This window comes from Crocodylus siamensis, chromosome 2, assembly GCF_052110815.1.
Source record: "Crocodylus siamensis isolate JL-2025a chromosome 2, ASM5211081v1, whole genome shotgun sequence".
Lineage (NCBI taxonomy): Eukaryota > Metazoa > Chordata > Crocodylia > Crocodylidae > Crocodylus > Crocodylus siamensis.
The window spans coordinates 182,729,768-182,756,815 of record NC_143396.1 but is presented as its reverse complement, the minus strand read 5'-3'; the positions used below and the strand labels follow the sequence as shown (position 1 = coordinate 182,756,815).

Genomic DNA, 27,048 nt, shown 5'->3' with positions numbered 1-27,048 from the left:
TCTGCTCCATTCTTCCCTGCCCTCCTTTCCTCTTCTGTTGTGGCTGTTGATTACGTCTGTGTTTCAGTGTTCTTGGCTCTTAACTCTCCTGCCATCTTTCCCGTCACAGGCTCCTTTGGCTCACTTCCAATACCTGATTTCCGTGCTTTGTGTAATAATGTGACGCATGGAAATCTTATGACTAGATTGATTTCCTTCACGACCAATTCATCCTCTCGTCCTTTAAAGCCTGCCATTGTAGCTGCACAGTTCTGCCACCCAGCTGAATTGAATCTGCCCACCATCTCAGCCACCTTTTGACCACCTTGGACTCTTTTCTCAAACCTGGCATCTCCTCTTGCCTCTGCTTTTCTGTACATCTCAGTAGTCTCTTCCAGGAGAAAATTAACAAAATACCGCAGGAACCTTCTTCAGTTCTGTCCTCCTCCCTTTCCTGTCTCAACCAGAGATGTTTCTCATCTGCTTCTTCCTGTAACCCCCTCATTTGTCCCAGTGAGTCCCGTGTGCTGATAACTCTCACGTATTTTCCTTTCTGCCCCAATTCCATCGTGTTTCATCTAAAACAGAATCTGGGCCTGGTTCCCTAAATTCTTTACTCAAGCTGTGCATATCTGAACCAGCCCATAATCATGGCCCATTCCACCACAAGGCCATCCCATTACCTTCCTTTTCCATCTCTGTAGACAATCCCACATCCTGTTTACCACTCTCATTCATAATCCAAGCTTTATCTTTGACTCTGACTTCTTTGTGTTAGCCATGTTAAGCTGAAGTCAGGTAGAAGCAAGGTAGAGTGTATAACTGCGTGTTTGGTTTTTTTTTTTGGTTTTTTGCTTCTCACCATTGGCTCCCTCTCTTCTTTCCAAAACTGTAAACTATTCGTGTTTGCTTTCAGGGCCTTGTTAGCTACAGAGATGCTGACTTCCATTTCTGAGCAGTGCATGGTGCCAGGCTCTGTTGTCCACTTGCTAAATATTCAAGTAAACCACTTTCGTGATACTTTGCTCTGCCTTTCATGTTCACAGTAACAGACCTACCATATGAGCCTCCTTCAGACTTCTCCTGAAAGTTCTCCTTTGCTGTGATGCCTGCAAAAACATCATGCTATCCATCTGTTGTCTTCTGTTTTTGAGCGGGGGGAAAGAGTTGCATTTGTTTTTTCTTATGTCATGGAACATGATGGGGCCCTTGTCTATCACTAAGACTCCATGGTGCTGTGTAATAAGAAAAGTAAACTAATACTTAAGGAACAGAAACATCAAGAGACAAAACCTGAGGTTGGCAGTGTTTTTGGGCAGAGTGCCAAAAATACCTGCAATTTCATCATGGAAGATGTTGGCATGCCATGGGCATGGTTGGGGAGCTGCGAAGGGCCTGATCTTTCTTGTGGCAGTATAGCCCCAGCCCCTTCCCCACAATCTGTCCAAAGATGCGTGTGCCTACCACGGGGCCCAGGCTGCTCACAGCAACCAGTGGGGAGGCTGCAGGCAGCTGCACTGGGGTCTACAGAGCCCCCGTGCAGCTCGTTACCACGACCAGGCACACACGAGCCTTGAGGCGGATGGCGGGGAAGGGGTTGGGGCTGTGCTGCCACAACAAGGATCACAACAAGGCCCCTCAGCTCCCTCGCCATCCATCCTGAAGTGCACATGCCAAGTAAAATGCCTTCGTATGCCATGCACTGGCATGTGCTGAGGGTTGCCTACCCGTGGAGTAAACCCAACATGTTTCAGGTTAGATTGACCCAGGTCACACTAGTTTTAGTTTTAGAGCCCTAATCATCATCACTAGGCCATCCTCCTTGAAGATCAAAATCCCGAGTCAGAAGGAAATTGCCTAAAAGCTCTGTGCTTCAGTTTATCTGCCAGTAAAATGAGCAGTGTTTCCTCATACAGATTGTTGAAGGGGTTTTTAATATTTGTGTGGTTATGAGAAAAAACATTCACTTTCTCTGGTACTTAAGATTACAGAAGAAAGGCAGAATGCCTGCTCTTATTTATTCAACTTTTAATTCTCTTTTGCTAGACAGCCATGTTCTCTAGTAAGTGTAGTGCAGAAAGCCAGGCAGAAGTTGTTTGTAGGTTATCTGTAGTGGAGGGAAATGGGCATTTGTCTCTCTTTATTTCTTTATAATGTACAGCATTGGGCTGCAAGCTTTTAGGGTTCATTTCTTTAAAAAATGGAGAGTGTGTGTGTGTGTAATGTGTGTGTATATGTATAAAAAACATAATATATTTATAGCCTGTGTATTCTCTCTATTTTTAACATATATGAAATGGATATATATTCTCAGTTTGTTTTTTAACATTGGAATTTCAATCCCTTGCCAAGCTAGAAGATGGGTAAACATAAAACTTGGGCAATGAGTGTCATTCTGCAAACTGACAGGGAAAGCTTAACTATTAAGAGAAATAAGTAGTTTGGGTTAGACTGAAAAAAGCACAAAATGAAAATGTTCAAAAACATATTTAACTATAGTAAATAAAAAAAAAAAAAAAAAAAAAAAAAGCCTTTACTAAAGGCTCAGAATCCTGTTTTCTTCCATTTGAGGTACTGCAGCATGTAATAAACGTGCTCTAAATGCTAAGAATCCTTCAGCAAAACTGAGAGAGGCAGAACTTGAAAGTCCCAACTTCTGAAGTTAGAAAAAATTGTAAAAAGCAAAGTCCTTTTATAAACCTAACTTGAAAACTAAACTGATCTTAAGACTGTTGCAGCCCAGGGTATTTTGGTAAACTACTATTTTCTTTTTTTAATCTGTTCTATGACATTGGTCTCCCTTGATTGTTTTATTCCATCAAGGATTGAATCCTTCCTGAACACTGTAGCACCTGTGCAAGGTGGAAGCTTAGCAGGAGACAGTTTGGTCCTCTAATGGTGCATCCTTGAAATATGTTCACAAACACCATAACTGCCATAGGTATTGCACTAAGATTTGTACAGTGTCTTGAGTAACTTGTTTATTAAAAATATGCTTGTGCCCTTGCTGTAGGTTGAGTCATTGGTGAGTTCAAGAGAGTCCAACATCTGTGGTAAAGGAGAATACTTCCATCAAGATCGCTGCTGTAAATACTGTCCTGCTGGTAAGTTCATAGATCATTACTCAGCTTAGCTAGAAAATCATTTTCCAGCAAAAATTTCTGTGCCAGTCTAGTGTTTGCACATACAAATTAAAAAGAGAGAGAGAGAGAAAAAACCGTGTATATTTTGCAGAAGGTCAAGAGCCATTTTGTGCTTCCTCTTACTCAGTGGCTCTTGTGCAACTTGCTGCAGAATGGCTGCCAGCCTTTCACACAATAGGGTGTGCCTCGGCAGTTTGTCAAGAAACGTGTGTGCACGATACAGAGGTGAAGATATGTCAGTACTGCAGGAACTGTTCGAAGTTGAACAGACTGTGCTCTTGGAACCAGAATACTCCCAAAATTTTGAATGCTCATTTTATTCCTCCAGCTGTACTTTATGATGGCTTACTGAGTACAAGCACAGAAATATCAAGGCTCTATTAAATTTTCTATCTGTGATAACTTATAAGAATTGTTGTATGTTGTTTCCTTTGTAAAGATGTAACAGCTTCAACCTCATGCAAATCTTATGTATTCTTCTGTGCTGGAGTTTGTTTCTGGAGTTGCCTGAATAAAAAAAATAAATAAGGAAATTTTATATCCATGTTTATTTTGCAAATCCATTGTCATCTTGGAGTGTGTGTGAAATTATTATTCCCCCTCTACCTTCCCCTCTCTTCCTTAGCAGCATTTTTTACTTAATTTTGTGCCAAGATTATCGCTATCTCTGACTGGTTATCACCTTCAGAGGCTTATCCTCTAGATTTTTAAAGTTCATTTTCTAAATCTTGTGAGTACTCAAACACGGAAGTCACTCATGTGCACAAGGCCTGCACAAAGCCTGTAAATTATTTTATTGTATCCTGGGTCACATTTTGAGGACTTGGCCACTGATCCTATTAAAGATAACCCATAGGCATAGCAGTCTGGTTGAGTAATGTTCACAAGCGCAGCAGTCTGCCCAGGTGTTATGCATTGTATGACTGGAATAATGTCCGAGCAGTGTGCATACTGTCTGAACAGGGATGAATTCACCTTGAAGTGAAGAGTTAATGGCACTGGTTTTGGAGAGGCACATGGCATTAATTATTAAGAGCTTCTGCCTCAAATCTCTCTGCTCATCTGTGTCTCACCTTTCCCGAACAGAAACTTTTAGTTGTGCTGAACTATGGGTTGGCAAATAAGGAGGTGAACAGGTATCTAAGTAGAACTTGTAGGATTGAAACAATTTTCTACAAAAAATTTTAAGCTCTTTTGCAGATAGAGCAGATCAGGGGTAAATATACTGTTGCCAACAAGAATGAAAATATTGGTGATGTTCTTGAAAACATTTTCTTCTATTCTAACTAGCTCTATTTATAAAGCAAGAGAACCCCCTGCAGTACAAATAGACTGTTATTTATTGCTTACTTTCTAAAGCAATATGGCCACCAATGTGAAGTTTTACTGCATATACATAAATTATGTTGCTCACCTCCTTTGAAAGGTGTGACTGAATGAAATGATGCTGGAGCAATTCAGGCTGCTGTATACTTGTTTCCAAGTAGTATCAGGGGACAGGTAACTGGATTTTAAAATTATAGCATCGCCTTTGCTTCTCCTTTTTACAGGCACTCACGTTTTGAAGCACTGCGGAGTTCAACATGGAGAGAGTTTTTGTTCCTCTTGCACAAAAGGAAAGGAATACACTGCTCATGAAAATGACCTAGAAGAATGTCTGCAGTGCAAACAGTGTAAAGAAGGTACAGTTCTAAATTCAGATTATTTTTAAGTGAAAGCCTTGATGTTTTTAGAATTGGGGTTGGAAGGATCTTGAGGGTCATCTTGTCGAGACCCCTGCTCAAATGCAGGTTTTGCTCTTCCTATGCCATCCCAGACAGATGTCTATCCAGCCTGGTCTTGAAAACCTCCAAAGGAGATTCCACAATATCTCTAGGCAAGCTGTTTTCTGTCACTGCTTGCAAAATAACTTGCCCTAGTCGCTTCTTTATTTTTGTAGAGTAAAGAACACTGGTGGGGTGTTTTTATATCGCCTGGATGTGATTGACATTAGAAAGAACCCCAACTTCAGCTTTGTTACATTTTTAATTTAAATATCTTAATTTTTCAGACGAAGAAACTGTAAGGACCTGCACTTTGACAAGTGATACCGAATGTCAGTGCAAGCCAGGGTATTTCTGTCCTACTCAACACTGTGAAATGTGCTACAAATGCAAGACAAAGTACGTACAGTAACTGATTTAAACAACTCTTTCCTATTTGATCAATAAAAGCTAGGATCCAGATCCCTCAAATACTTGCATGCATGTTTAAACATGTGATTAATCCCTTTGCAGCTTGTGTATTTAAACTGGGCTTTCTGTCTAGCTTCACCTAAGTATTTTCCAAGACAGCATTTTTGGTGCACTGGGTGAAATATAGTATATTCTAGCATAGACATGCGTGGGATCCATGGGTTCTGGTGGTACTGTGGGGGGTGTTTATTGTGTTAGCAGTTGGAACGAGTAGACAAGTTTTTGCATTTCTTGTTAAGACAGGGTTGTGTCCCGCTAGGTATATGTTGGTCATTGGGAAGTTTGTTTTTGACAATAAGCTGGCTGACATTAGGAGTTGTTTGAAAGCTGGGGAAGGAGGCTGGTGGTTGGGAATATTCCTCTGAAGATCTGAACCTTTCGAGTACAGTCTGTACTATATTCCTTGGTAATCCTTGCCAATTCCAGTGTGGGATGGTATGCGACAATCAACTCAAGCGGTTGGTTCTTTCTTAGACCTGAAAAAGAATGCTGGGTGCCCAAAAGCTTGTCTACAGTCTTTCCTGACCAAGCAGTTGGTCCAATAAAAGATACCCCTGCAAAAAATATCTATGGTTGCTGACAGATATGAAAACTGCCCCCGCCCCCACCAAAACTATGCTTTACTGGGAGAGGTAGTGCACTAGTTCAAACCAGCTCTGCAGCATCTATAGATCAGGCACTTCAGTGGGGCTTTTTGGCACTTTCAGTAGCGGATTCAATCAGCTATTAGATAAGTGCCAAAAAAAGCCCTAATGAAGCACCCAATCTATACCGATGTTGGGCAAGCCAGGTCAAACTAATGCAGTGCCTTTTCTGGGCATGTGCTGGGCTCAGCACAGGAGTGTGCAGAGTTTAAAGTGAAGCATTGTTTTTGTTTGTTTTTACATCTATAAGCAGCCTTTTGTTTCTCTCGTGTTTCCTGGATCGTCACAGCTACGTTATCACTCCTAATACTGTCATATTTTGAATAGGTTTTCATGTTCCTCCAGTCAAGACTGTTCATGTCAGTAGTACTACACAGAGTTCTGCACCATAAAGCCAGAAGCTTAAAGAAACTAACTCTGCATTTATTTGATTAATGTTGACTCATTTATTTCAGTGAAAAGTACTATTTTGCTGACCATGTGATCCTGCTGTCCTTTTTATATAATCTTGTAGTACCCTTTTTTCCCTTGATCTGTTTCAAGTACTCTTTGGTGGGTGGTGAGGACAGATTTTCTGTCTGAAATATGTACATGCTGATTTAAGTTTGTAAAATATTCTTGTAAACTGCTTGGTTTTTTTTTTAATTACAGGTGCCCAGAAGGAAAGGAAATTGTGCAAAAGTGCAATGCTACAATGGACACAGTGTGTGGTTCACTTTCTGAAGGTATAGTATAAACCATGCTAAAAGAGGCTGTTTGCTTCTAAGTTACTGAAAGTCACAGAACCAATTTTTAGACAAGGATTTTAAATCCTACTGTTAAGCGCATGTGAATTACTACAGCTCTTCATTCTGGGAACCACTAGATGGGGACAAAGCTCCACCCATGTAGTGCAGGGTATATTAAAAATCAGTTATCCAATGAGCTGCACAGAGGGAGGTTCTGCAAGTTAGAATTATTTTGGTGGAAAGTGCTGCATAGTTGGTAAGCCCTTCCAAGTTGTAATACCGGTATTGTTTAAAATATATATGCATTTTATATAATAAAAATAATATATACCTGCTAATAATAAAATAGTATCCATCAATTCTAATAACTATTGACTTTAAACATAGGGGTGGTTAATCGCATTAGTATGAAGTCAGGGAGAAAGTAGGGCAAAGTGTCATTTAGAGACTAGTGATGAGAGGCATGAGCTGTTGTAGGCAACAGCCTGCTTAGTCAGATGCTGTGAATGGATGAATTGTGGATAAATTGTCTGTTCACTGTGTCTGACCAAGAGGGTTGTTGCCTACAAAAACTCATGCCTCCCTGAACCATTTAGGGCAAGGTGGCACTTTTAGAGACTACCTTCTGTCTTAATATTAACTTAAATGTTGGCTGCATCATGCCATGGATCTGAAAAGGTACATAGCACATCTCTTTCTTTTTAACCAGTAAAATGTTTTTGGATATTTTTATACACTTTCAGCTTCAGTTGTATAGCTTCTGCTAGTTTCAGTGTAAAACGACACGGCCATTTTAATATCTAATCAGTTTTTAGAAGGTGTCTAAGTAGTATCAGATACTGTATCAGCTTATGAGGCTTCTTACCAAATTTTAGTGATTTACAATCCATGTCTTCCTTTCTTCTTTATGTGTGGTTCTCCCCTGTTACATGGTTTCTTGCCCAAACTAGAAAAATGCGGATATGTGGAGGAACTGGTGAAAAGAGAACTGTCAGTTTGTTAACTAGACAAAGCGAACAAACTAGAAAATTGATTCCCGTCCCCCCCATTATTTCTATAATAGTAATCAAACAGGGGAGGGTTTAAAAAAATACAGATGGTCTCAGTAGTGGATCCATCATGCTGAAAAGGAGGACTTGGTGGTGGCAGCAGCAGCAAACTCACTGTGCATGTGCCCAGCAGCTGACCCGGGGCTCTCTGTGGAGAAATGGGGTGCAACCCCACCACTAGACTTCCCCCCCCCCCAAGATCTACCTGTGGGTCATGTTGGTTTCTTGTTCTGTTTGTGAACAAAAATCAGTAGTGCTTTTGGGTAGGATTATGACACATGGCACAAACCCACAACTAGATGTTCCATTAATATTGAAATCCTGGTCTTGTGTCAGAGGTTTAAATGCAGCACTATGACAAAGTGTTGAACTTCTTGTTTTTTGGTCTTGCTGCGTTTTTATCTGCACCCTCAACAGTCTTATACTTCTTCAATATATTTTGTTTATGGCCTGCCTAGCATTTATTCCTTTGTCTCCTTCTTTCATAGGGTCCACCACTATAGTTGTTGTGGTTACTGTTTTGCCCTGCATCTGCCTACTTGTGGCTGTAGGCATCATCTTCATCCTCATTTGTAAAAAGAAGCCTAATAAGACAAATACAGGTAACTGAAATTCCTTTTGATAGATGATCTTGATGGAAACTCAAGATTTCAAAGCTAGACCAGAAAGAGCTGGACCTGTCCATAATGCCTTGCACAAACTATACTAGTCCTGGATTTCTGGTTCAGTTGAGCCATGGTTCCACAAGTTATCTGTTATGTTTAAAGTTAGCCAGGTGCTTACCTACCTTACTTTAATAGGGGCTTCAGCCTCCATGAAATTGCCTCAAAGGAGTTTTGCTATTTAAACTTCAGCTATTTCTGTAGGTGAGAGTGGTCTAAGTGCTGAGGCTCAAAGGTAGAGCATGGTAGGTGGTAACAAATCTAATTTGTTATGTTAGAGGTGCTTTAATGTAGTGGAATTTTGTCTGGAGTACTGCACTTGGTTCACTTCAGCTAGTTAAGCATCAGTGTTACTTGAGCTTCTACATCCTGAAAAACAGTATTTCATATCCTGAAAGATGAACCCATTTTCAAAAGTAAGGTGGAATTGTGCATATTTGTTTGCATTATTGCAGATAAAGGACACCAGCTACAGAAAATATAAGTATGGTAGTATAGCTCAGTCAGAACAGGAACATATCTTACATTGTACCAAATTTTGCTTTCTGTTATATTGGCCTCAAACAGGCATTTAATTTCTAGCAGTGGAAATTTCTGCTGCTAAAAATGTTTCTAGGAGGGGAAACAGTACAGGCTTTTAGCCTGCAGCTGCTCCCTCTCGCTTGCCTTCCACTTCTTCCCCAAACTGGGGAGATCCCAGTCTGAGAGAGGTACAGCAGCAGTCCCAGAGGGACTGGAGCAGTGGGGCAGAGCCCCTAGCCCACTCTCCAGACCAGGGACCAATGGTCTAGACCAGGAGTGGGCAAATTATGGCCCATGGGCTGGATCCAGCCCACCAAGCTGGGCAGCAGGGGCAGACATTTGAAATCAGCTGGTCTGCAAACTGGGCTCAAGGAGACTCTCTCCCCCACCTGTGGTCCAACTGGTTTGGGGAAGAGGCAGGGAGCAGTGGCTGCTGCTCACTTCCCTTCCCAGACCAGATTGGGAGGGGAGAGAACTCTCTCATTCTTGTGAGAGAATCTTTCACAAGGGAGAGCTTCCAAATAGACACTGGAAGATCATTCACCAGAGAGAATTTCTTCCAGTGGAAGCATGCCGAATAGGCTTGTGGTTTCTTCTGGGAGAGAGCATTTCTCCCAATAGAAATGCAATGTCTGTATACGGCTATCGTTTCAAATAGCTATAAGCTTTGATCAAAATTTGTCCCACTGACTTTGCTGCCCCAAAGGTAGTCTGAAAAGGAATTAAGAACTACAAATATTAAGGATTTGTATGATCTGAACAGGTTATTATCATTTATAGGAAAATTAATGTTGCCTAAAATACAGTGGAATGTATCTGAACTAGACCTCAGAGAATTTCTGGTTAATACGCATTTAGTGTGTACAGTTAGTTTCTAAACTGAAGACTTTTCTCCTTCAAGTCCCCTGGACTTCCAGTCTCCTTCAGAAATCACCTGCCTTTAAACTTGTGGATCAGATTTGTGAATCTGTGTAAAAACAATAATGATAACTCAAAGTAAACAGAGAACAGTACAGCTGTATATAAATAATATAATTTCCTCTTAAAAATGCCTTATGTATATCTTTTTCCTATCTTACAGAAGAAAACGATGAAGAAAGAGAAGTGGTAAGTTTTTCCTTTGAATAAACTTGTTGATTTGTTTTTCGGGTTTTTTTTACCCTGAATGTTAATATCATAGAAATTAGTTTCAGTTAAACAACTAAAAATTGTGATGCACAGTTTTGATTATTGTTGTATGTTGGGAAAAGTCTTTTCATTTTAGGCTTTCATAAAAAAAAAACCCCCGCAAACCCATTAATTAATTTCCTGCCAATGTTGGATTGCCCTCTCAAGTCCTTTAGTATTTCATTTTTAAATATCCAATGGGATGGGACTTTCAGCAGTTCCCCTAGAAGAATATTCTAGTTCCCTAATATGGCTCCTTGCCAGTTAACCTATTTTTTTTCCTAGCAGAAAAAATTACTATTGCCTACTATTACACATCTGCCTACTATTGCATCTAGTTCTATTCCCCTTGTGATGTTCTAAATAGCTTCCTTCATACATTAGTGCCTATCCTTTCTCAGTATGTCAAAGTATCATCCCCTAACACCCAGATGTTAACCATTGCTTAGCTTATTTCTTTTTATAAGACCAGGTACTTTTATCTGTTATGGTCAGTAAAACTAGTAAAATGATGGAAACTATTCCCTTAATAGCCTAATACGTTTTTTTTGGGTCATTGAATCCACTGAATTCTCCTGCTATTGCAGGTAGCTGTGTTGTTATAGGACATCTCTTCCATAAACTGATCAAGTTCCATTTTATAAACAGTTAAGCTTTTTGCCTCTGTTATTCCAGTTGGAAGACTGCCATACAAACTCACTGCTTTGGTGGCTGGGACGACTTTCTTCTCTTGTGCAGCCTAAATTTATTAATAACCAGTGTCATAGCCATTTGTTCTTCTGCCAGCATTGTTGCTTTGCTTAAATATCTCTTCTCTCCTTGCTGTTTAGTTGCCCTATATATTTCTAATAGACAGCAATCACTTTCTGCTGTCCTGTTCAGCTAGACAAGAACATACTCCCCATATATTGCAGGCTATTTGTTCCCCTGATCATTCTTAAATTTGCTCTTTACATTGTTCAGTTTGAATTCCTTTTCTTGACTAGAATTGTACACAATTCCAGATGAGAGTGGTCGCTCCTTAAGGAGACGATCCTCCAAGCCCAAAGGAAAGTAATCCCAATGAGGATCAAAGGGAGCAGGAGAGCACACAAGCCTCCATGGCTCACCAAAAGCATCCGGGAATGTCTTCTTGCTAAAAAGGAGGCTTACACCCAATGGAAAGAAGGGGTCATCACCAGGGAGGACTATTCTGCAGTTGCTTGGGGATATAGGGGGGTAGTTAGGAAGGCCAAGGCAGAGATGGAACTGGGACTAGCTTCCCAGATTAAGGACAATAAGAAGTCCTTTTTTAAATATGTAGGGGGTAAAAAGAAGGTCCCGGGTAATGTGGGGCCCTTGCAGGACGTGTTGGAAATTTGGTCGTCATACCAGACGGCAAGGCTAACATGTTTAACGATTTCTTTGCCTCTGTCTTCCTAAGTAAGGACCAGAACAGCCACCTCCCTGCTGGCCCCCCCCCCCCCGGACCCCGGGGGAGGCATACTTGGGCCAAGGGTTAGCAAGGATTTAGTTTAGGAAGCTTCTGGAGGGGCTGGACGTATTCAAGTCAGCCGGCCCGGATGATCTCTACCCTAGAGTTCTAAAGGAATTGGCTGAGGTCATTGCAAGACCCCTGGCACGGCTGTACGAGCACTCATGGTGCTCTGGTGAGGTACCGGAGGACTGGAAGAGGGCCAGCGTGGTTCCCATCTTCAAAAAAGGGAGGAAGGAGGACCCAGGAAACTGTAGGCCAGTCAGTCTTACCTCAATCCTAGGCAAGCTGTTTGAGAAAATTATTCTGGCACACATCCAGGAGGGGCCAGCAGGGCACTACATGCTTAGGGGCAACCAACACAGGTTCATCAGTGGCAGGTCCTGTCAGACCAACCTGGTGGCCTTTTATGATCAGATCACCAGATCTTTAGGTGCAGGGGTAGCAGTGGATATAGTCTTCCTGGACTTCCAGAAAGCTTTTGACACTGTCTCTCACTCCGTTCTCACTAAGAAACTGGGGGGCTGTGGTGTAGACACCCACACAGTGAAATGGGTCGCCAACTGGCTGGAGGGCCGCACCCAGAGGGTGGTAGTGGATGGGTCCTTCTCAACCTGGAAGGACGTGGGCAGTGGGGCTCCGCAGGGCTCGGTCCTCGGGCCCGCACTGTTCAACATCTTCATCAGCAATTTGGATGAGGGGGTAAAAAGCACCCTGTTCAAATTTGCTGATGACACTAAGATGTGGGGGGACGTGGGCACACTGGAAGGAAGCAACAGGCTACAATCAGACCTGGACAGGTTACAAGGGTGGGCGGATGAGAATAGGATAGGTTTCAACACAGACAAGTGCAAGGTGATGCACCTGGGGAGGAACAACCGGCACCATACCTACAGGTTGGGGAACTCCCCTCTTGTCAGCATGGAGATGTCTGGGAAGTTCAGGTCCCCCATGACTACCACATCCTTAGCCTTCACTACCTCTCTGAGCTGATCTAAGAATTCCTGGTCAAGCTCTTCTCCCTGGTTGGGAGCTCTGTAGTAGACCCCCACCATTAAATCTCTCACCCCTTGACTGCCTTGTACTCTGACCCAAAGCATCTCAGAGTGCCCCTCCTCTGACACCTTGCTAATTAACGAGGATGTGTATTCCTCCTTGATATAGTGCCATGTCCCCACCTCTCCTTCCTATCCCGTCCCTCCTGTACAACCTATAGCCCTTGACATTCACCACTCAGTCATGCGTAGAGTCCCACCACGTTTCCGTGATCCCCATTATGTCCAGGCTAGTGTCAGCCATCAGGAGGGTGATAACCTTATCCTCATCTGTATTGGCAGTGCCTCCTAGCATCTTAAGAAAACTATTTTTTGTATAATTAACACTAAATTAAAATAATAAAAGATTAATCCCAATAGTGTTCCTTGATGAACTCCACTAGTAAAATCCCTCCAACGTGACACTTTTACATGACCTGTTGTCTCTGCATTAATCGGTTCCTTGCCACTACAATTCTTCTACTAATCCTTGTCCTTTTCCACTTTACCTAAATGTTTGTTAACTGCCACTGATAACGAAGTACCAAGATGTTGCATATGTTAATCAAAGACAGCCTTTTCAAGGAGAGTAGTCACTTGGATGAAATTTTGGTAAAATCTATAGTTTTTCCATGAAAAAATGATAGGTGTGTGTGTGTTATGTTTACCTAAAATTTTAACTCCTGATATAATGCAGAGGTGGGACATTCATGGTAATATTTTGAAGAAGACATTTAATAATAGTAGAAGACATCTAATAATAGTAGAGTCTCCAAAGGCATTTGTTTAACTGCTGTTCCACACACTCTCTTCTGCAAGGTCTGTTTAAAAAATCAGGAATTATGCTTTATTTAAGTCATTGAAGTACGTTAGTAAGGGAGCAGCATGCAATTCACAACATTTTAAAGTGTTCTATATTTTGTAGAGGCTTCAAAAAGTAATTGAGACCAGTTTGATCATGTGGTAGTGGGGGAGCTGGTGAGATTTTTTTTCCACTAAAACTTTCTTCACAATATCAGAGCAGATATATATCTGCTAAAATGATCAACAGGGAAATAGTTGATGTTGGTGCTTTGGAGCCTGAAAAGTACACTTTCTTTTAAAGTTGCATCCTAATAAGGGATTGATGCAGACTTACAAAGTTGCTCAAGACCTTTTGAAAACCCTGTCTAAGCTAGCTCCAGGCAAAAATTCTTTTTAAGGGTGAATCCTGTGGCTTTTTCAACCCCAAGACTGGGCTTCAGGCCCTTTAAGTCAGTCCCAATGAGCTTAAATGCCCCGTGAGGACTTATTGTTATAGGGACAGAGTTTTTTATATGACCAAAATAATTTCAGCAATGCAAGCAACCTTTCCAAAATGAGCTAGCATTTTAGGCAGAGTACAGCAACAGAGGGAGTATTTTAGGTTAGCATGAAAAAGCCAAGTTTAAAATGCTACATGTAAGTAGAGACAACTGTCAAACATGTGATGTTCTCCTACAATTCATCTGGTCTCTCTGACTCCTTTGGAATTACTGTGAGCCTTCTAAGGCTCAGGAACAACATCTTGGATTCTGTCTCCATTATTTGGGGTTTTTCTATTTTTTCTATAAAGAAGTTGAAGAACATTTTTTTTTTTTCCCCAAAAAATTTTAGCTCATTCATTCTCATTCAGAGGCTTCTACCTGGATAGCTAGTCATTACCTCTCAGACTGGTAAATCCATGCATGTAGTCTTTAGTTTATTGCCAACCCTAACAACTAAATAATAACAGTACCCTTGTTCTCCTGTCCCAGAGCAAGAATTTGACCCCTTTCCAGCCAGAGGATATGAATGTCCTGGGTAAACAGAAACCCAAAAGTGTCCATAATATTCCACAGAATGTCCCTCAGCTCACTTGAAGAACAGCTGACATATGTGCAAAGCTGAGATTCATGCTGATTTTCAGCACTTTCTCTGAAAATCTGCCTACAACAGATGTTGAGTTCGTTGTGCCTGACAAACACAGAAGATGACCCATAATTTCCCTGCTTCTATATGAAAAGTTTGGAGGGGGGAGGTATTTGTCCTTATTCGCTTGTTAGCATCATCACTTCTAAATCTTTACAGAGAGGTGTCTTATTTGCGGGGGGCAATTAGTGTTCAATAGTGCGTCCACTGAAATACTTTTGAATAAAGGTGTACCAATACATAGGTGCTGACATAAAGAAATTTGACTGCATTGGAAATAGGCCTGATGTGGCTGATTAAATGGCCAGCTGCCAAACCCCCTCCTCTCTGCACGCCTCCCCCAGCCCTGGATGAGCTGCATCTCCGTCCCATGCCTCGCCCTGCCCTGCCCTGGGTGGGCAGCTTCTGCCCCAGCCCCACTCCCTCCCTCACTGTGGGAGCCTTGATCTGCCCCCTTCCCACACCCCTTCCACCAGAACAGATTTACTAGCTGCACACAGCTCTCCATGCTGCTAGGCTGTGTATTGGAAATCAGATTGGTACTGGCCAATATGCCTCTTTAAAAATTGGCTACTGGTATCGGCCCCAAAAATCTCTAACAGGTGTATCCCTACTTTTGAAAGTTTGCCTATAATACTACATACACTCTGTACTTAAAAATTATTTCATTCCTTACAGGAGTCTGAAGGCAGCACTGAAGTTCTCATTTTACCAGATATGGAAAATGGTCTAACTAGTGCACTGCCTTTGGAGACTGAAACTTCTGCTCAGAGTCCACAAGATCAAGCAGCCAACAGTCCCATTTCTGGATTAAAAACCAAACTGCCTGAGGATAATGGTGTTGCAAGTTGTGAGAGCCATAAACTACTTCTTAATGTTACTAACCATACATCTGAAGAAGCTCCTCAGGGGACTGAAGCACCAGTGAAGCTTCTATATAACCATAATGCTTTTTATCCTCAGGAGTCTAATATGCAGAAGGTAAGTGGGAAATTCTCAGCTTGTTACAAAATCTGTGCAACTTTTATAATATCATGAAAGGTAAAACTGTTTTAGATACCCTCTATCATGCAGAAGGATAAAGAGGCTTCCCTCCTGCCACAGTATCCTAGATGTAAAAGGAAGCAAGGAAAATGAGTGGGTTCAGGAGGTATTAGAAATGTTCATCACTTCTTCTGGAAAACATTGTTTAATTTGTCACTGCTCAGTATGTACAGGAAAGCTAGTTTTCATGTTAATGCTATGACAAAATGCTGCACTCCCTAGCTTGCAGCAGAGCTAATTCTAGATGAACAGTTTTAAGTTTATTCACGTTTTTTCAAATTAATCTCTATTGTGAAAAGTATGGACTCTCAAACCTACTATTTTAGATATTGTTGCAACAAATTATCAAGGGGTTCAAGTATGTCTGCTGTATATGAGCAAACTTTTATATTCTGATCTGTTGGAGTAAATACAGATGCTTATCTTGCAGGTTCAGGAATGGAAAGCCAGACCTCAGATAAAAGTTAAAGATCTATTTCATATTTCAACAACAGGTAGGTTGTTGAAGGTAACTCAGCATGTTATGGATTTAGAAGTGGTAGTAATAGAGTACTGAGCAAAATCTTTTTTTTTTTTTTTTTTTTTTTTCAGTTTCATATACATAAAGGAACAATTAAGTAAAGAATTAATAGATGTGAATTTGTTTAACGTTTTTAGAATAGTTTTCTCCTGTGTATTGTGATTACACCCCAGAACAATGGTGCATTAAAAAATTGTATTCCTTAGAATCTTAACAGGGGAGGGTGGGTGACTGGTGGCTGCGCTCTGCCGCAACCACCACTGGCTCTGACCCAGGCCCAAAGCGGTGGAGCGGGGTGGGGAGCGGTGCCGGTCCTGGCCCGAAGTGATGGTGGAGAGGTGTGGAGCAGCTGTGGCCCTGGCCCTGGCCTGAGGCAGGGGGGAGAGGGAAGGGGGCCAGATGCAGGACTCTGTCCCTGCCTGACCTCTCCCCCCAGCCCCGGTCACTCCTGGTGGCGTTTGCTAGTATTCAAGTTGTTGCGTACCAGCAGTTGAATCTGTATGTGGGGACATAAAGGCCTTTATCTGTAGCAACATCTTTTTCCATATAATTTTTATAATATAATTAAACTACATTTCATTTCTGATGTTAGGAACATCTGCCTTGCTTTTTGTTGATTAACATAATAGATTGGTAGGTACAATTCATTGATAAGAGTGGTTATAGATGTATTAAAAGCAAGTAAGACCTTAAAACTTCAGTGAAAAACTCACAAAGTAAGCAATGTTCCCTCTTAAGAGACCAATTTAAATTATACTTATAGTTACTTATGGCCTTCTTAAAAGATCATTTTTGACTAGGAAATCAATTTGTGCCAGTTCCTTGAAAGTTCGGTTAAAAGACGTTTCAAGTTAATCTGCACCTTTTTTGATGCATTTTTTTTCCTATAACATTCCTAACTGCTTGTTAACCAGTCCAGGTCAGGGTTGTAAAAAGTCTGGAAATATATGGACACGGCTTGTTTTTAAAATCATGCTCTCTACTCTGTTCAATGCTGAATTGTCATATCAAAAGAATAAGAAGATTCCACTCTGAGCAAATTAGTTCTGCTCAAACAAGAAAACTGTACTCTAAAAATCTGAGTTATATTCAAAACAAGTATAAGAAAATATATCGGTTGAGATGTTTTCTAAAGTTTCTCAGTGAAGTGGTGCATTTAATCTTCTACAGAAGGGCTGCAATGCAAAGTTAAAACAAGCTTCTTCGTAATTCCTTGGGAGGAATCCAGCCGCTGCTGCTCTCAGCCTTTCCCAGATTAGGGAGACATGGGTCTGGGAAAGGCATGGGGAGCAGAGGAAAGGAAGGTGATTTACGGGTTAGAAGATTCAAACACTCCCTGTTGCAAACACTCTACTGTTGAAATTTCCCAGAAATTTGCAGTAGTAAAAATGAATGTCCATGACAATAGCTTAGTAGTATGTTTGGATTAATTAGGTTTACTCTTAGTTGATTTACTAGAATACCAGTGAATGTTAAATAACAGAATGGATCCTTCTCATAAAGGATAAATTAATTATTTGATTTCTTTTTTTTACAAGTATTTTTAAATAGCAGTTGGACTGGATTCATCTGAACTTAGTTCATTTTTTTTTTTTTTTAAACTAGTTTATAGAATTATCTTTATTATAAAATATAACCCGATGTATCTTTTTCTTTCAGAATGGAGTGATATTTATTATTGTTTTATAAAGCAAGTGCCAGCACGTAACTGGAAAGAGCTCATCAGATGCTGTCTAAAGGACACTGAAATTGATAATATAATTCATGAATTCCCCAAGGATGTAAAAGAGCAGCATTATCAGATGCTAATTTATTGTCAGAACAGTTTGGGAATTGAGAGTACTATTACTAAGTTACTTGATCGCCTATGGAGTATGCAACTAAAGAGTTGCTATGAAAATATTGTAAATACTTTAAAAAGTAGAGATATTATAACCATATTAGATGCCAAAGATTAATCTATTTATTGTTGTAACAAATTGCACCTGTATAGATGTTTCTATATTCAAACTTACTTTAATGCATGTTGACAATTTTTTTTATTGTTGGTTAGGAAAGCATAAAATGTCAACAAAAAATGTGGGTAAACTAAGATATGGTTTATCTAAACTGCATGGATTGAACTGATAAGCAAGTGGACCAGACCTCTGCAGTGGCCTAAACCAGTAGCCAGGGGCAGGCACTAAGGCATACCACCCAGCCAGCTGGTTGCTGCCAGGAGCCAGGGGATTCTCCAAACCATGCTACAAAGCATCCTGGGGTGCTGGGGGACTGTGCATTAACTTGAATCAGGAGGGGATCTGGGACAGAAGTTCCATAAATTGTTTTGACCTAAATCATCTAAGTCTGATATACATCCAACCAGTTTATCTTAAACCACTTTTGGCCATTTTGAAAGTGATTTATATACACTGAACTTCTGTTCTGCTATAGGTTTAAACCAGTTCCTTATCACTTAAACCCGTTTATGTGTAACTTCCGTCCTTAGCCATAATGCTGTTGTTTTGGGAATTGAGAAATGGCTGGATAATAGTATATCATTTATAGGAAATCAGATGTGTTTATAACTTGAGTTCTTGAAGCATAATTTGATGATGTTCTATCAGCACTTCATAAGGACTAAGTAATATTCTGAATCCCAAGTAACTTTGTATATGAAATAGTGTGTTTAATTTATGAGAGTACTGCAATAAGAATAGATTTCTTTGAGGATTTTGTCCAAAGTGGTACCCAAAATCTGTTCAGTCCCTGACTTCTAGCATTCAGTCCTCTCATTTAGCATGGTTTGCATTCTTTGTATCTAGATGTATAACTTTGCATTTTGCTATATTAAACTGCTAGCTATTTGAATTGTATCAGCTTGGCAATAGAGGGTAAAAAATGTGTGTAAATATGCTGCTTATTTACTTACTTTTCCTATCCAGTGTAAATCTTAGAATTATGCAAGAGAATTTCTACTTAAAGTCTGTTTTGATTTTTTTTTTTGTATCACTTTTCTAATAAATTGTTTTTCTATTAAATTATTTTTTCTATTTCCTAGCATATGTTCTTTTTTTATGAGCAAGTACTCTACTTCTGAGCACCCTTCATTAGTGATACTAGAATACATGGGCCTGGGAGTAAAGGTGGTGTGTCAAGATTTATTTTTCTCCAGTCCTGGAAGCAAACAGGATTAGCAGTTTCAGTGGTAGTTGAGAAAAGAACGCACTGCATGTGCAAAGGTATGTTTACTACAGTGGCTGTCAACCATTTTAGACTCGAGATCCCCCTTCACAGACTCCAGGTACATCTCAAAATGCCAACTCTTAATTTTCACTCATTCTTAGACTGCAGAAAAATAATAGAGCAATTCTTCCATTGCAAAGAGCTCAGAAAGATTACAGCAGGTTCTGATCTGTTTAGTGGTATGAATTCCAATTTGAAATCTCTGGCTTTACTCTGTAAATCATGTTTGCATCTCAAGAGCCGTGACATTGCATGGCACCTGTGAGAGGATCTCAAGGTGCTCCAGGATACCATGGCACCCTGACTGAGAGTTACTGGTTTATTAATTACCCTAATTAAGATCATAGTCTTAACCAAGACCTTTTTAAGGCCTATCATCATTAAGGGTTTAATTTGTGATATAACATATGGCTTTCCACTGGTATAGAAATGTTAATAAGGGGTAACACTGTACTAGTATGTCTTTGTTAAGGACTTGCACAAGGGCAGCTGCATTTGATGGTTAAATCTATTTGTAGGCAGGGACTTTGGACCTTCTGCCAATCCATTTGAAGCATGGATTGGGGTGGGAAGAAGGAAGCAGAAAAGCAAGTGTAAAATTAAAACTTCAGAGTCAAGCTATCACACCTTAAGTTCTGGAAATCCTACCTAACGCAGAACAAAGCTTGAAATTTTCCATTTGTGAGAAGTGCTGGCTTCAATATGATTACAGAATAAAATTAAATTTTTCAAAAACACAAGTTCTGTTGTAAAACAGAAGTTCTGAAAAGTCTTCCATCTTAGAAGTGCTTACACAGTGTTTCTGAAATGAAATGTGTTTTCTAGAACCTAAGCAGCTCAAACAAGGTTGAGATTCTTGTCTCTTTTGAAGCTGATGGTTTTGCTGCTGCTGTTCATAGGTATGTGGCACTCAAATCACAACAACTCCCTCAGATTTGTACAGCACCTCCCCAGGGTCCAGGGCTTTGAAACATCATGGCGATGTAGACCATGTAAGGGCTTGCAGCTCCACAGATCTGAGCCAGCTGCCTTCTCTTGTTACAATCCAGGTGTACCTCTGAGGCCTCTGACCCAGACAAGTCCATTTATGCACCTCTTGGCCTCCTGGCTCCCAGATCCAGACCAGGCAGTTCTGGTATCGCTTAGTCCTTTTACAGTCCCTTACCCCTACAGGGCTCTGCAGAGCTCTTCTTGGGTGTCCCTGTGGCTTCCATGCCACCTGCGTAGCCACAACTCAGTCCTGTGGTTTCAACTAAAACAACACAAAAACAGGCAACAGCTCTTAACAAAGAAATCTCCCACACTGGGCTTATACCATCCTGTAAGCTTTACTCCTACTTTGGGCTCTCCTCTTCTTGCTGTCATGGTCCTTTCCTTTTGGGACTGCATGCTCTGTTCCTGGAAGGTTTTGATTCACCATCTGCCATAGAACCTAGTTTAAAGCCTGCTAACTAGACTGGCCAAACAATACCCAAAGATGCTCTTTCCCATTCTTGTCAGATGAATTCCATCTCTTGATAGCGGTCCTCCTCCCAAGAACATCTGCCCATTGTCATCAGAGCCTTCACGTCAACACCACCATCTCAGCCCTTCTAGTATACAATGGTCTCTGCTTGCACACCATAGGAAGAATCAATGAGAATACCACTTGTGCTCTGAACCCCTTAATCCTCCTGCCAAGAGCTTCATAGTCACTCTAATCTACTTGGTGTCATTCCTGGAAGTGTCAGTGCCTACATGGACAAGCAGGAAACGGTAGTGGTCCTGCTTTGGTACTCTGTGACATTGTCAGTTCAAGCTCCAGGCAAGCAGCACACCTCCTGGGCCCCCAAATTTGGATGACAAAGTAGTGCCTCTGTTCCCCACAGAAGGGAATCACCAGCCACACCACTCTTCTCTTCCTTCTTGGTGCATTGGTCCTAGAGGCCCTGTCTTTAGGGCCTTGAACTTCCTGCTCTCTAGGCTGCTGCTTCCTCTGCCTCTTCCTCAGCAGTTCCACTGCAGAGTGCTGAAAAGCAGTTGCTGACTTCAAACCACTCCTCTTGAATTCTGGGGGCCCTCTTTCATCAAGTAGTTACATGCTGCCATTTCTCCTCATTGCCCTTTGGCCTCTCCAGTACTAGGTTCCATTTGTGTCTCCTTTGCTCCCTCGAGAACATCTCTGCTGTAAGGAGAAAAAAAGAGGGGTGGGGAAGGGAGAAAGGACATGCCACATGAACCTGCATACCAAGCACCTGCACCAGGGCCCTTGCCTAAGCGTACACACACATGCATAGAGTCTCCTGCTCCTTGGCTCCCCCCGGGACAAATTCCCTAAGCAAACTCCCTCTCTGTTTGCTGCCCTCGGTTCTCTGCTCTTACCATTTGCTAGTGGCTGTCTAGCGCAGCTCCACAGCTCAATTACCTAAACCAACCCCACTCAGAGCAAGCCCCGTCACTTAACTACTCCAGAAGGAAGGAGTCACACACCATGGGGGAAGGACCCCAAAAACATATACCAGACACTAGGCAAACACTCCAGCCGTGAACGACACATGCCCGGAGAGGCTGGCAGGGTACGGCGAAGCATCACCCCTACGCCCACACTGCGCCGGGCAGAGGGAGGAGTCCGCGTTGCACATGCGCGCCCGCCTCGCTTGTAGCCGCCTAGCGATGTGGTCCCGATGGTCTCCCCCGTTGCCTGGTTACGCTCCCCGGCACGCACCGGAAGTAGCGTGATGGGGTGAAACGTCGCTTCCGGGTGCGCTGTTGCATCAGACTGAAGGCAACCCTGACGGGAGGAGTGGAGAGGATGGCTGGTGCCGGCGGGGAGCACAGTGAGTGCCGGCTCACGGGTGGGTGCGGCCCCTTTAAGGCCGCTCGGGTCGGTGGGGGAGGGGCGTGGGCCCAGTCCAGTCCGTCATAGCCCCCTGCCGTGATGTCACCCACCCTTGTGTTGTCATGCCGTGATGTCAGAGCGGTGCCCGATGACGTCACGATGCGCCAGCCCCTGGTCTCGTGCTGTGGCAGGTGTCGCAGCATCCTCAGCTGCGGGGGGTGTCTCTGCACCCTTCATGGAGCAGTGGAGCACTGTGTAGTGCCGCACATGGCTCCTTGGCCCTTGGGGAGGCCGTCCTGGTGTGAGCCAGGTTGTTGAGAACTGTCCATGTTGTGGTGGTGTGGGTGTGGGACCCAGGAGGTCCTGTCTGCATGGGGGCCTCTGTCTGCGCCTCGGAAGTGCCCGGAGAAAGTGGGGTGTGACAACTGGGTGTTTAGCTCTGCGCAGTACATTAGACAGGGCTCTGTTCCCTCTTCTGCAGGACCCAGTTTATCTTCTGTGAGGGTCACTGGCTCTGCTGCTCTCCAGCACTATATAAGTAACCAGTACTGAGACACAAAGGCTTGTCGATGACCAGGGCTATGGAGTCAATGCAATGTTTAGATTTCAAACGCATGAGTGTTAGGGTGCCCAGCTGTCAGTTGTGCCTTAAACTATGCCAGTATTACAGAAGGCTAGAAAAGATGACATCAGTTACTTTCCTTCTTGTTCACCAAAGGTAGCATGTCTACAAGGAGCAGGTTTTTACTGATGGGCTCCACAAGTTTTAAGAATTAGTGCAGAACTGGGTCAAAGGCACAGGTTTGGCACACTTGGCTGTGTTCAGCATTTTATTGTTGTTAGGGGCTGGAAGGGACCTTACAGATCTTCTGGTTCAGCTTCCCCCGCCCCGCACTTGGCAGGAAAGACTGCTGGGATCAGATGACAGAGGGACTGAATGACAATCTGCAATCCAGGTCCTCTACTCTACATAGTAGTTTTATCCAAATTAATAGATAGAAACATTGTTCTGTGAACAACTAGTCTCCACCCTTTGTACCACAGTTCCGGGATTGTGTTAATTCCTAAGACTCTGGGAAGCAGGGCTAACTAAAAGTGAAACTGCCAGCAGTGGAACTAGGAAATATCAGGCTGCTAACACTGAGGAAAAGTCAGATTTAGTATATAGAAATAGATTGAAAAATTGTGAGACTTTTTAAAAAGATATTTTGCATCTCTTGACAACTACTGTCCAATGTTTGTTTACCTGAAAGAAGTAGCTTTCGTTGGGCAACTTAATTACTGTCAGTGGATCATTCCAATCAGATGACTTAACATCCTGTGTTGCACAGCATGCCTGTGACATTGCTATTGTTCACCTATTGAGCAGAATCCACTGTCATGTTGAATTAGATCAGGTTGTTTGAGTTTTTCCAGTGCCAACATTATTCTACTAGAGAATTAGGTTTTTAAAAATGTGAATCAAATTTGAAGTTTTTTTATTGTTGTTCTGGCAAGGTTCTTTGGGTAGATGTGATATATTTTATTAGACCGAGTTGGAAGAAAGTTCTTGGCAAGCTCTCGGGCGCAGTCACCCTTCTTCTCTGCTGGTATGAGACACCAAGGAATGAGAGAAGCTAAAAATGTCACAGGATGCCAGTGAGAATGTAAATAGGTAGAAATTAGACAAAAAGGCAAAGCAGGTAAGGGAGGGGGAAGAAAGCAGGGGATGGGGGGAAGACCAAAGGGAGACATTACAGTGATAGAATACAAGGTAGAACAAAGTGGTTGTTCTTATTTTTTGGTAATGTTTATTATTTAGTTCAAATCTGAAGTGATTTCTGAAGCAGGGGGAAGAAAGTTTATGAGACATGGCAGTGTCATCATCAGTATACTGCCCTTCTGACATTCCTTGATCTTTCTAAACAGTCATCAAAGTGTAATGACTGGGTATGTCTACAGTGCAATCCCTGCTATGAATTCTATATAGTGTAGACCGGCCCAGGATAACTTTACATAGTCTGCTCCACTTACATTCATATTGGATAGGTGTATGCTTTGCTTCAATTTGTTCAAGCTAGTTTGCATCATCACTGAACCTCACATAGAGGTGAGAGACTCTTTAACAGCTAAGACCTGCCTGCCCAGAAGAATTTTCCTGTGAAATCCTATGAAATACGAACTTTCATTTCTACTTGGGAGAACTTTTACAATCTTTTTTCTAGTGCCTGATAAAGGGAGTTTGTGCCTGAAAGCTTGCAATTAATTTTTTTTTTTTTTCAAAAATCTCATTGGTCTAATAAAAGATATCACCTCTCCCACGAGCCCAGATTGATTGGCTTAACTGCATTACACCAGTCCTGGTCTTCCACCTATTTCTTACACTATAACAAACATTTATCTGCATGCTGGTTAAAATTATGTAGATCTTTCAAATTCATTACCTCTTGCTGTCCCATTCTACATTATACTGCTTTAAATACGGATTGATGATCCTGATTCAGAGCCATCAATGTCAAGGCTTCTGAAGCACCTTGATGGGACCTGTCAGTTAAAGGCATCCTGAGAAACAAGATTGTGAGCCTTAAGGAGAGATGAAAAAGTGTGGGTTGCTTCAGTAGCTAAAGAGCTTTATTTGCACTGTATAGGGAAGCGCTTCCCAAACTATTTTCCAATATGACCCTATTTTAACACTTGAAATTTCATACAACCCCAAAAGCCAACCAAAGCAAAATAACAATCAAGCAACATATTAACTAACGATAAATGTGTCATTATTAAAAGTTTGAATATTGTATGACAACATATAGAACAGCATATACATATGTCAGTCTATTTTAAAGATGTTTTGTTGCTTCTTCAGAGACAGTCAAGGCCTTCTTAAACTGCACTTGTTTCCATGAAAGATTCTCTTTTCAGCGCTGAAAAAATGACCGTGGTTTCCTGAGGTATTCCTTGTGAACACTTTCCAGGTGTTGTTTAAGCTTATTTGTACAGCTTCATGCTTTCGCTAAACAGCATGTTGAAACATAGATATTTAGGTCTTTCTTCAGTCTTGTCAAAAACTCTTGTGAAGCCATACTCAAGGAAAGCCTCATTGTATTTGCAAACTCATTTCTTATTTTCTTGTTCTCATTTGCAGCCAAGTCAGTGGGTCACTGCTTGAGGAGGCTGCTCTGTGTAAAAAATTGTCCATGGTGTTATTGGTAACAATTTACCATTAATTATCACTGACTCTCACTTTCACAAGTTGTGTACGTGTGGGGGGTTCTGTTGAAAGGCGTTTCTCACTTTGACAACAGATGTAACCGGAACAAAACTGCAAACCCTAGAAATCAATACTCAGAACATGTGAGCAGGTCATATCAGTAACAGAGATCGCATAGCGATATGATTGGTGGAGATCTGTTGGGCTCTCTTCCAACTGTAAGCGCAGTTTGCTTGTGTGTATGTTGTCACGTTTTGTCCTTGCTTTGCATTACCATAACTTGAAGTCTGAAAGCTTAAATGTAATTTTATTTATTGCAACCCTGTCCGCTGAAGTTGTAGCCCTATTTATACGTACTGTATGCAGTGTGGTCACAGTGGAGTGACTGCAATTAAGACATAGCCAGTTTCATTACAATTGTAGTTTGTGTTGAATTTGGGCTGAATTTGAACAGCGAGCACACAGTAAAAGAGTATTTCCTGTTACTAGTCCTCATAGTCATCTAATTTCACTTATAAGTTATACTTTAAATATACCAATATACCCCTCTTACTAACAGGGATAATGCCAAATCATATCTTTTCAAAGATTTAATTTATATCCCTATAGCCCTCCATAGCTCTGTTAGCTGTTACATATACTGGTGCAGGGTAATGAGTGCTGAACTTGAAAAGCAGCATTTGCTTCTGCTCCTTCAGAGGAATGCATGTGCTTTTGTGTTGGCTGACAACTTCTGTGTAATTATACAACTTCCTTTTCAAAATGATTTCAGTGTGTGGATGAAGAATTTCATTACTCAGACCTCCCAAATCTCATTTAAGTATTAAAGTGATATGTTAATAAAAGGTTTGTGACTGTGGTAAGGCTTGTCCAGAAGAGCATTTCCTTCCTTAGCAAATACCTTGTAAAATGAGTTCTTCTTATAAGAAGCATATTTTTCCTTAATCTTTTCAAGGTATGCTATGCATGAGCAGTCCAGCTGGCCATTCAGAATCACAAAATAGATCTACTAGCTTAAATCTCATAATAATAAAATACACATTCCAAATTTGTGAGTGTCTATTTCTATCAGTGACAAAAATAAAGATTGAAATATGTACAAACCTAAAATCTGTAGAGTGAAATTCATTTTATGGGTCAAATATTAATCTCATGTGAACTACATGTTAATTTGTTTCTTTCTATTCCTTATTTACCAAGAATAACAACTTTATTGATTTACATTGGTGGGAGGTTTTTTTAGACTTCTCATTAATCTAAGCATTTGACTTGCTATATTTATTTGAATCCAAGAGGGTTCCCTGCCCCATTCAACATGGGTGGAGGAAGACATCTTGTCTTAGATTTGAGTATGGCCCAGGGCAAAGTGGCTGCTGTGGCTTTGGCCACTCTGACTCCAACCTGGGGAAAATTGTTTGGTATAGGAAGGGGAGAAGAGGAGCAAAAGTGGGGGGATTTGTGTGGTGGCAGAGAAGCTGCTGCAGGGCTGGAGCTGCCATCACCACTGCTGCCTAGCCACTACTTTGTGCTCTGGGCTGAAGCTGGAGTCAGAGCTGCTGCATAAGGTAAACCATTAGGAGTGGGGCAAGTGGCAAGGGGGCAGGCTCGGGGAGAGGCAAGTGGCAGTTGTATCAGGCACCAGGGAAGACAAGTGGTCAGGGGATCAGGCACCCAAGGGGAAGAGAGGGA

The 27,048-nt window shown here is 41.6% G+C and overlaps 2 protein-coding genes across 4 annotated transcripts in view; both read left to right on the top strand.

The window, feature by feature from the left end:
* Nucleotides 1-21,449, top strand: part of LOC149871440 (uncharacterized) — a 28,995-nt gene extending 7,546 nt beyond the window's left edge. The window contains exons 2-10 of the mRNA XM_090032526.1: nucleotides 2,993-3,083; nucleotides 4,673-4,804; nucleotides 5,173-5,284; nucleotides 6,652-6,725; nucleotides 8,266-8,379; nucleotides 10,043-10,068; nucleotides 15,244-15,546; nucleotides 16,040-16,103; nucleotides 17,789-21,449. Of these exons, the coding sequence (XP_089888652.1) occupies nucleotides 2,993-3,083; nucleotides 4,673-4,804; nucleotides 5,173-5,284; nucleotides 6,652-6,725; nucleotides 8,266-8,379; nucleotides 10,043-10,068; nucleotides 15,244-15,546; nucleotides 16,040-16,103; nucleotides 17,789-18,087 (1,215 nt within the window). The 3' untranslated portion in view covers nucleotides 18,088-21,449. The remainder of the gene's footprint in view (nucleotides 1-2,992; nucleotides 3,084-4,672; nucleotides 4,805-5,172; nucleotides 5,285-6,651; nucleotides 6,726-8,265; nucleotides 8,380-10,042; nucleotides 10,069-15,243; nucleotides 15,547-16,039; nucleotides 16,104-17,788) is intronic.
* A 575-nt stretch (nucleotides 21,450-22,024) lies between these two features.
* CARS1 (cysteinyl-tRNA synthetase 1) overlaps nucleotides 22,025-27,048 on the top strand; it is a 61,610-nt gene continuing 56,586 nt past the window's right edge. Inside the window, exon 1 of one of the 3 annotated variants that reach the window (XM_090032525.1) lies at nucleotides 22,025-22,170. In XM_090032525.1, coding sequence (XP_089888651.1) covers nucleotides 22,146-22,170 — 25 coding nt within the window. In that variant the 5' untranslated portion in view covers nucleotides 22,025-22,145. Of the gene's footprint in view, nucleotides 22,189-27,048 lie in introns of all 3 variants that reach the window. The other 2 variants (XM_090032523.1, XM_090032524.1) reach the window with 2 other exon arrangements.